The sequence below is a fragment of the Nycticebus coucang genome, chromosome 5, assembly GCF_027406575.1.
Source record: "Nycticebus coucang isolate mNycCou1 chromosome 5, mNycCou1.pri, whole genome shotgun sequence".
Lineage (NCBI taxonomy): Eukaryota > Metazoa > Chordata > Mammalia > Primates > Lorisidae > Nycticebus > Nycticebus coucang.
The window spans coordinates 88,207,505-88,217,331 of NC_069784.1; the positions used below are offsets into that span (position 1 = coordinate 88,207,505).

Sequence of the window (9,827 nt, forward strand, 5' to 3'; positions counted from 1 at the left end):
CAGGAGGAGAGCAGCGGCCAGGCCGCGGAGCTTCGTGAAGGCTCTCGGCGCCGCAGCCCGCAGGCACCAGGCACAGCCCTGCCGCCGCCAAGAGGAAGGTCAGCTCTGCCAAAGGAGCCGGGAAGGAAGAGCCCAAGAGGAGGTTGGCGCAGTTGTCAGCTAAACCTGCTCCTGCCAAAGTGGAAACGAAGCCAAAAAAGGCAGCAGCAAGGGATAAATCTTCAGACAAAAACGTGCAACCGAAAGGGAAAAGAGGAGCAAAGGGAAAGCAGGCCCGAGTGGCTAACCAAGAAACTGAAAGACTTGGGGCAGGACCCCCCACTCTGCTCTGAGCGATGACGACCCCAATCAACCGCAAGAGACGGCGCTTGATGCAAACAGCAAGAGGATTTTTACCAGCATGCTGGGGCTTGACTCGCAACTCTTTTAGGAGCCGAGGAGTCAAGCCCTGAACAGCAGTTTTTACAAGCTTATAAAGGCAAAAACCACAAAGTAGGGAGGGGTAGCAGACATAGCAGGGGCTTTAGGGAGGGGTAGCAGACATAGCAGGGGCTTTAGGTGAAAGAAAATATTACGATAGGAATGTGACCACCTCTCACTCCCTACCATAGGAATGTGACCACCTCTCACTCCCTACCATAAGAATGTGACCTTTTGTAATTGTTCCAGGAGATAGCCCCAGGAGCTGCAGCAAATGTTTACTATTAAGCAAATATTTGACTGTTAGTCTTGTCTTAAGACAGTTGAATAATGAACCAGAGTTCTTCTTATCTGGAGAGCCCCTGCTATGTCTACTCCCCCCCCCCACTTTATGGTTAGAGCCCCTGCTATGTCTGCTATTCCCACCTACTTTGTAGTTTTTGCCTTTATAAGCTTGTAAAAACTGCTGTGCAGGGCTTGACTCCTCGGCTTCTAAAAGAGTTGTGGGTCAAGCCCCGGCATGCAGGAATAAAAATCCTCTTGCGTTTTTGCATCAAGTGCCGTCTCTTGCGGTTGATTGGGGTGGTCAGAGCTCCAGGCACAGTGGGGGGTTCTGCCCCAAGTCTTTCATTTGGGGGCTCGTCTGGGATATAACGACCACCCCTCACCTGCAGAGTCGACCTTGGAGGTAAGAAAGGGGTACCCCGAAAACTGTCTAGTCTGTGTCTTCAGTCCTTTTGTTTGACTTTGTGTGCGCGCTTTCAATTTCGCAGCCGTTCAGCACCTCGTGAGAGTGGCCGGACAGTGGTCAGTAGACGTGCCCGGAGGACCACAGGCTGAAACCCTGTGGGACGCCCCAGGAATTGAGGAGAACCAGGGACGCCTGGTTGTCTCCTGCTGTAAGGGCGCTGGTCGAGTCTGGTTGTTCGATCAAAAATTATGGGAAATGCGCCCATCTGATTCTGTTATAGGCTTGTGAAGGACCAAGTGTAGTAGGTGGGTCCTTGTACATGTAATATTTCTGTTATTCCTGTTATTTGTGTTTCTGACATATCCACTGACGATGGGACAGACTGTGACAACCCCTCTGAGTTTAACTCTAGATCATTGGACTGAAGTGAAGAGAAGAGGTCGTGATCTGTCAGTAGAGGTTAAAAAAGGCCCATGGCAGACTTTCTGCTCCTCGGAGTGGCCTACTTTTAACGTCGGCTGGCCCTCAGGAGGAACCTTTGACTTATCTCTTATTTTTGCTATTAAAGAGATTGTTTTTCAGAGAGGACCGGGAGCCCATCCAGATCAACAACCTTACATCATAGTCTGGCAGGACCTGGTGCAGAATCCGCCCCCCTGGGTTTGGCCGTGGACTGCCACATCCAGGCCCCCGTCTAATCCTCAGGTGCTTGCTGTCCAATCTTCCGGTCCCAGAAAAGGGGGCGACAGTTCGGACCCCCCTAAGAAGATCTACCCGGAAATCCAGACTGATCATCTTCTCCTCGACCCTCCACCCCCTCCTCCCCCATACCCTCCCGCCTTGGCTCCTGTCAGGGGGCAGGGAGGACCAGCATCGCCGGATCCGGTGATTGCCCCCTCTGCACCCCTAGGGGAACCTTCACTGGGGCCCGCACAAGGTACCAGGAGTCACCGCCGGGGAGGAGTGTCTCCCGACACTACTGTTGCCCTACCCCTGAGGGCATACGGCCCCCCGCCGGTGGCAACAGATGAGGGACCACCTCCTCTCCAGCCCCTCCAGTACTGGCCATTTTCTTCCGCAGACCTGTATAACTGGAAAATTAATCACCCCCCTTTTTCAGAAGACCCCCAACGCCTGACTGGGCTGGTAGAGTCCCTGATGTTCTCTCATCAGCCCACATGGGATGACTGCCAGCAGCTCATACAGACTCTCTTCACTACTGAAGAGAGGGAGAGGATTTTACTGGAAGCTAGGAAGAATGTACTCGGGGCGGACGGGCGTCCTACCCAGCTCCCCAACATCATCGAGGCTGCCTTTCCCCTCTCCAGACCAGACTGGGATTTCAACACGGCAGAAGGTAGGGAGCGACTGTCAGTCTATCACCAGGCTCTAGTGGCTGGCCTCCATGGGGCGGCAAGACGCCCCACTAATTTGGCTAAGGTAAGAGAAGTAATACAGGGGGCCACGGAACCCCCCTCCGTGTTTCTTGAGCGTCTAATGGAAGCTTTTAGGCGTTACACCCCATTTGACCCTGCCTCTGAAGGACAGAGGGCTTCCGTGGCTATGACTTTCATAGGGCAGTCAGCTGTAGACATTAAAAGAAAGCTGCAGAGAATTGAAGGATTGTAGGACTATACCTTGCAGGATTTAGTTAAGGAAGCTGAGAAAGTATACCATAAAAGAGAAACTGAGGAAGAAAAAGAGCAGAGAAAGGAGAAAGAGAGAGAAGAAAGGGAAAATAAGAGAGACCGAAGACAGGAGAAAAACTTAACATGGATTTTGGCTGCAGTAGTAGGGGAGAAGAGCCAGAAACAGACCCAAGGTAGAACTAAGAAGTCAGGTAGCCTGGGCAACCGCGTCCCGTTAGATAAGGATCAATGTGCCTACTGTAAGGAAAAGGGGCACTGGACCAGGGAATGTCCTAAAAAAAGAAGAAAGAACTCTCCATGAAAGTACTGGCCTTAGAGGAAGAAGAAGATTAGCGGGGACGGGGCTCGGAACCCCTCCCCGAGCCTAGGGTAATACTTAAGGTGGAGGGGAAGCCAGTTGAGTTCCTAGTAGACACCGGAGCTCAACACTCAGTCCTACTTGAACCATCAGGACCCGTCTCCAAGAAAAAATCCTGGGTTGTAGGGGCCACAGGGCATCAGCAGTACTCATGGACTACCCGAAGATCAGTAGATCTGGGAGTGGGACAGGTAACCCACTCGTTCACAATTATCCCTGAGTGCCCTGCACCCCTCCTCGGGAGAGATTTACTCACCAAAATGGAAGCCCAAATCACTTTTACTCCTGATGGCCCAGAGGTAACCCAAAATAAGAGGGTAACAGCCCTGACCATGCGTTTAGAGGATGAACATAGACTCTTTGAAAAGCAGTGGGAGAAAGGGACTAGTCTCGTAAATGACTGGCTAGAAAAATATCCCGGGGCATGGGCCGAAACTGCTGGAATGGGACTGGCCGCAGAAAGGCTGCCTATAGTCATAGAACTCAAAGCTACTTCCACTCCTGTGGCAGTGCGCCAATATCCTATGACTAAGGAAGCTCGGGAAGGGATTAAGCCTCACATTCAGCGTCTCCTACAGCTGGGCATACTGGTAAAATGCCAGTCACCATGGAACACGCCCTTATTACCCGTCAAGAAACCCGGCACAGGAGACTATCGCCCTGTGCAGGACTTAAGAGAAGTAAACAAGCAGGCGCAAGACATCCACCCTACCGTGCCTAACCCTTATAATCTGTTAAGCTCTCTCCCTCCAAACCATATCTGGTACACTGTCCTGGATTTAAAGGATGCCTTCTTCTGCCTCCGACTACACTCCTCTAGCCAGAACATCTTCGCATTTGAATGGAGAGACCCGGACTCTGGAATGACGGGGCAATTGACATGGACCCGACTTCCACAGGGGTTTAAGAACTCCCCAACCATCTTTGATGAAGCCCTCCACCAAGACCTAGCTCACTTTCGCGCCAGCCACCCTCAGGTAACGCTCCTACAATATGTAGATGACTTACTACTAGCTGGAACAACAAAAGAAGAGTGCTATCGGGGCACAGAACTATTGCTAGAAGAACTAGCCCGCTTAGGATATCGAGCCTCTGCTAAAAAAGCCCAGATCTGCCAGAAAGAGGTAATGTACCTGGGTTACACCTTAAAAGGAGGGCAGAGATGGTTAACGGAAGCCAGGAAGCATACTGTGACTCAGATTCCAGTTCCCCGCTCGCCCCGCCAGGTGCGAGAATTCTTAGGGACTGCGGGGTACTGCTGCTTATGGATACCGGGGTTTGCTACTCTGGCAGCTCCCCTCTACCCTTTGACCAAGGAAGGCACTCCCTTCGAGTGGGGTGCCAGCCAACAGCGGGCCTTTGACAACATTAAAAAGGCATTATTATCAGCCCCGGCCCTGGCTCTACCAGATGTAACAAAGCCCTTTGTCCTATACGTAGATGAGAAGAGAGGAGTGGCCCGAGGGGTGCTGACGCAGCCTTTAGGGCCATGGAAAAGACCGGTAGCATACCTCTCCAAGAAATTGGACCCCGTCACTGGTGGTGGGCCAGCCTGTCTGAGGTCTGTGGCTGCAGTAGCGGTACTGGTAAAAGATGCAGACAAATTGACTATGGGGCAGAAGTTGACAGTCATTGCCCCCCATGCTTTAGAAAGCATCATCAGACAGCCCCCTGACCGGTGGCTGTCTAATGCCCGCATGACACATTACCAGAGTCTCCTATTAAATGGAGACAGAGTCCAGTTTGGCCCGCCTGTCATCCTCAACCCAGCTACCCTATTACCTGATACTTCTGTCCAGAAAGATGTATTACACACATGCCAAGAAGTACTGGCTGAGGAAACTGGAACTCGGAAGGACCTCTGTGATCAGCCCCTGCCGGATGCCCAGCTGACCTGGTTCACTGATGGGAGCAGCTCCATAATAGAAGGTAAAAGGGTGGCCGGGGCGGCGGTAGTGGACGATAAGCAGACCATCTGGGCAAGCAGTCTGCCTGAAGGGACGTCGGCCCAGAAGGCCGAGCTGGTCACCTTGACCCAGGCCTTACATTTGGCAGAAGGCAAAAAAGTTAACATATACACTGATAGCAGGTATGCTTTTGCTACAGCCCATGTTCATGGGGCCATTTACAGGCAGCGAGGACTGCTGACTTCAGCAGGAAAAGAAATTAAACACAAGGAAGAAATCCTAAGTCTACTGGAGGCTGTTCACCTCCCTAAGAAAGTGGCCATTATCCACTGCCCTGGGCATCAGAAAGGGGGGTCCAGAGTTGCCGAGGGAAACCAAAGAGCCGACCGAGAAGCTAAGCTAGCAGCTCAAAGGCTCAACATCCTGCCGCTATATGAAAACACTTTAAGGCCTAGCCTTAAAGAAATAGCACCCCCCTTTGTCAAACACTTTAAATATTCGGAGTGGGATCTCGAGAGAATGAACAGATTAGGCCTCCACTTAGAATCCCCAGAGGGGATCCGAGAAACTCTGGAAAGAAAAATCATCCTCCGGGCGGCGCCTGTGGCTCAGTGAGTAGGGCGCCGGCCCCATATGCCGAAGGTGGCGGGTTCAAACCCAGCCCCGGCCAAACTGCAACAACAACAAAAAAAAAATAGCCGGGCGTTGTGGCGGGCGCCTGTAGTCCCAGCTACTCGGGAGGCTGAGGCAAGAGAATCACGTAAGCCCAAGAGTTAGAGGTTGCTGTGAGCCGTGTGACGCCACGGCACTCTACCGAGGGCCATAAAGTGAGACTCTGTCTCTACAAAAAAAAAAAAAAAAAAAAAGAAAAATCATCCTCCCTGAGGAGCAGGCGATCACCTTTCTCAGACAGCTTCATAAATTAACTCATTTGGGCCCCAAGCATCTAAGAACTATTGTTCAGTCCTCCCCATACTATATTATGGAATTAAGTAAACTCGTTGACGCAGCTGCAAAAGAGTGCAGACCTTGCCAATTAGTAAACACCCAGCCTAGCACATTACCTCAGGGGAAACGACTCCAAGGAGATCGTCCTGGAAGCTACTGGGAAACAGATTTTACAGAAATTAAGCCGGCCAAATACAGACACAAGTACTTGCTGGTGTTCATAGATACTTTCTCAGGATGGGTCGAGGCTTTTCCTACAAAAAGGGAGACTGCTCAAGTCGTAGCCAAAATAATATTAGAAGAAATTTTTCCAAGATTTGGGCTACCCAAGGTAATCGGATCCGACAACGGTCCCGCTTTTGTTGCCCAGGTTAATCAAGGTTTAGCCAAAATCCTGGGGCTTGAGTGGAATTTACATTGTGCTTATCGGCCCCAAAGCTCAGGGCAGGTAGAGAGGATGAATAGAACCCTAAAAGAGGCCATGACTAAATTATCCTTAGAGACTGGCATTACTGACTGGACAGTCCTCCTTCCCTTTGCCCTGTTCCGTGTGCGCAACACCCCTAGCACTGTCAAGCTGACCCCCTTTGAAATCCTATATGGAGCTCACCCCCCGCTTGTTGCCATGCAGCACCTCCCTTCCCCAGAATCTTACTCCTCTCAATCTCTATACACCAGATTAAAAGCCCTTGAAACTGTGCAAAAGGAGGTGTGGAGCCGGCTGATCGAGGCCTACAAGCCCGGGGATCTGCAAATACCTCACCAGTTCCAGGTTGGAGATTCAGTGTACATCCGGCGCCACTGGACAGCCAACCTTGAACCACGGTGGAAAGGACCATACCTAATGCTGCTCACAACCCCGACGGCAATAAAAGTTGATGGCATCGCAGCCTGGATCCACGCGTCTCATGTCAAACCAGCACCACCGCCAGACTCCGGGTGGAAAGTGGAAAAGACGGACAACCCCCTCAAGCTCCGCATTTGCCGCAGTAGCCCTGCTCCTGCTGATACAACTCCCGGTGATAAGTAGCTCCGGTCCCAACCCCCATGTCCCCCAGAGGTTAATCTGGCAGGTTCTCTCTCAGACTGGTGATGTAGTATGGAGTACTACAAAAGAAGACCCTCCTTGGACCTGGTGGCCGTCCCTCACCCCAGATATTTGCGCCTTAATAGCAGGGCTAGATAATTGGGATATCTCCGATGAGACCTTTAAAGAGGTTCCATCGAGCCTTGATCACCATTTAACAAAGCGCTCACTTACCCAAGGCTCCACATCCCAAGGCCAGTACGTTGCAGACGCCCCCTGGCTGTGGCAACTTGCCCACCCAGCGCTGGATGCGACAAACGGAGTTCTATATCTGTCCCCGGGACGGGAGAACGAGAAGCCAAGCCAACAGATGTGGGGGGGTAGAAAATTTCTATTGTAAACAATGGGGATGTGAGACGACTGGGCAGGCCTTCTGGCACCCCTTCTCCTCTTGGGATTTAATAACCGTAAAGAGGAGCAGTACCGGAGCAGGGTCAAAACCCCTAAATATTTCCTTCACGGAGAGGGGGAAACAAGCCCGAGATTGGATAAAAGGAAGAACATGGGGATTCCGTTCCTACATGTCAGGGTGGGATAAAGGATTTACCTTCTTCATCAAATTAAAAATAGAGACCCCCGTCGCTGTCCAGATAGGACCCAACATCGTACTCTCAGGACAGCAGCCGCCAGCCAGGCCACCTATTTCCCCCCGTATGCCCCAGACTCCGGGGAGCACCCAATTTACTGAGGCCAGCACAGCCCCATCGCCTGCGAAACTGTCTCCCCAGGTAACATCCCCAGAGACTCCAAGCACCGGGCAGAGACTTCTTAACTTAATACAGGGGGCTTTCAATGTCCTCAATACTTCCAACCCTAATCTTACCGAATCTTGCTGGCTGTGTCTAGCCTCAGGCCCGCCCTATTATGAAGGAATCGCCTTCTCAGATATCTTCCAAAATACCACCTCCCATAATTCCTGTGACTGGGGATCCAAGATCACCCTTACAGCAGTCTCTGGGCGAGGCATTTGCCTAGGCACGATCCCCGAAAATCGCCAGCATCTGTGTAATCAGACCATTAAAAGCCCATCAACCACTACCAATTATTATCTAGTGCCCCCTAAAGGAGGATGGTGGGCTTGCAGCACCGGGCTAACCCCGTGCATTTCCTCATCAGTGTTTAACTCCACTGCAGACTACTGTATCCTCGTACAATTAATACCTAGAGTTATCTATCACGAGGCGAGTTCCTTCGAGGCAGAATTCGATCTCAGACCCCGTAGACGGAAGAGGGAACCAGTCTCTATTACTCTAGCTGTCCTGATGGGTATGGGGTGGCAGCCGGAGTAGGAACAGGAACGGCTGCACTTGTCCAGACCCCACAGTATCTCGAAGAACTGAGAGCAGCTGTAGATGAGGACCTAAAAGCCATAGAACAATCCATCACAAAATTAGAAGAGTCACTAACATCCTTATCTGAAGTAGTATTGCAGAATAGACGGGGACTCGATCTGTTCCTAAAAGATGGAGGGTTATGCGCTGCACTAAGAGAAGAATGCTGTTTCTATGTAGATCACTCTGGTATGGTAAAAGACTCCATGTCTAAACTCAGGGAGAGTCTAGAAAAAAGACAACGAGATCGGGAGGCCCATCAAGGATGGTTTGAAAGTTGGTACAGCCGATCACCTTGGTTCACCACTCTCGTTTCCAGTTTAATAGGCCCTCTTATTATACTGCTTCTAATTCTTACCTTTGGGCCCTACATTTTCAACTGTATAGTCATCTTCTTCCGGGAGAGAGTGAGTGCTGTATAAGTGTTAATGCTCAGACAGCATTACCAGTCTCTCCGCCGGGACGATAGCCATGAGAATGAATACATAGAGCCAGAAGTTCCATGATTAGAACTTCCCAAAAAAACAAATGGGGGAATGAAAGAAAATATTACCATAGGAATGTGACCACCTCTCACTCCCTACCATAGGAATGTGACCACCACTCACTCCCTGCCATAGGAATGTGACTTTTTGTAACTGTTCCAGGAGATAGCCCCAGGAGCTGCAGCAAATGTTTACTATTAAGCAAATATTTGACTGTTAGTCTTGTCTTAAGACAGTTGAATAATGAACCAGAGTTCTTCTTATCTGGAGAGCCCCTGCTATGTCTACTCCCCCCCCCTACTTTATGGTTAGAGCCCCTGCTATGTCTGCTATTCCCGCCTACTTTGTAGTTTTTGCCTTTATAAGCTTGTAAAAACTGCTGTGCAGGGCTTGACTCCTCGGCTTCTAAAAGAGTTGTGGGTCAAGCCCCGGCATGCAGGAATAAAAATCCTCTTGCGTTCTTGCATCAAGTGCCGTCTCTTTTGATTGGGGTGGTCAGAGCTCCGGGCAGAGTGGGGGGGTTCTGCCCCAAGTCTTTCATAGGGAGGGGTAGCAGACATAGGGGCTTTTCCAGATAAGAATAACTCTGGTTCATTACTCATCTGTCTTAAGACAAGATCAGCAGTTAAACATTTGCTTAGCTTTTTTCTTTCAGAACCAGTTACCGGTTATCTGCTTCAGCTTGGGGCTATTTCCTAGGACAGTTACAAAAGGTCACATTCTTATGGTAGGGGGCAAGGGGTGCTGCTACATATCTGGTCCCCCCCCCTTTTTGGATTTGGTAGTACTTTCCTTCAAAACTAAAGAAGATTTACAGCAGAAAACAGAGAAACTAAAGCTGAGGAGGATCAGCCGCTGACGAAGCAGGAGAGAAAGAAGCCAAGTCTGATTAATATCATATACCATGTCTTACCAGTGGTCCCTGTCTCCCTTCTTGTACAATCCAGAGGA

The 9,827-nt window shown here is 50.5% G+C and overlaps 1 protein-coding gene across 1 annotated transcript; it reads left to right on the forward strand.

Annotated features, from left to right (window-relative positions):
* Positions 1 to 1,471: 1,471 nt before the first annotated feature.
* On the forward strand, positions 1,472 to 7,309 carry LOC128586308 (uncharacterized). Its single transcript, XM_053592017.1, is given in 3 exon segments — positions 1,472 to 3,055; positions 3,058 to 5,622; positions 5,912 to 7,309. Coding segments are annotated over 3 exon segments (5,229 nt in total). The 5' UTR covers positions 1,472 to 1,483; the 3' UTR covers positions 7,004 to 7,309.
* The last annotated feature ends 2,518 nt before the right edge of the window (positions 7,310 to 9,827 follow it).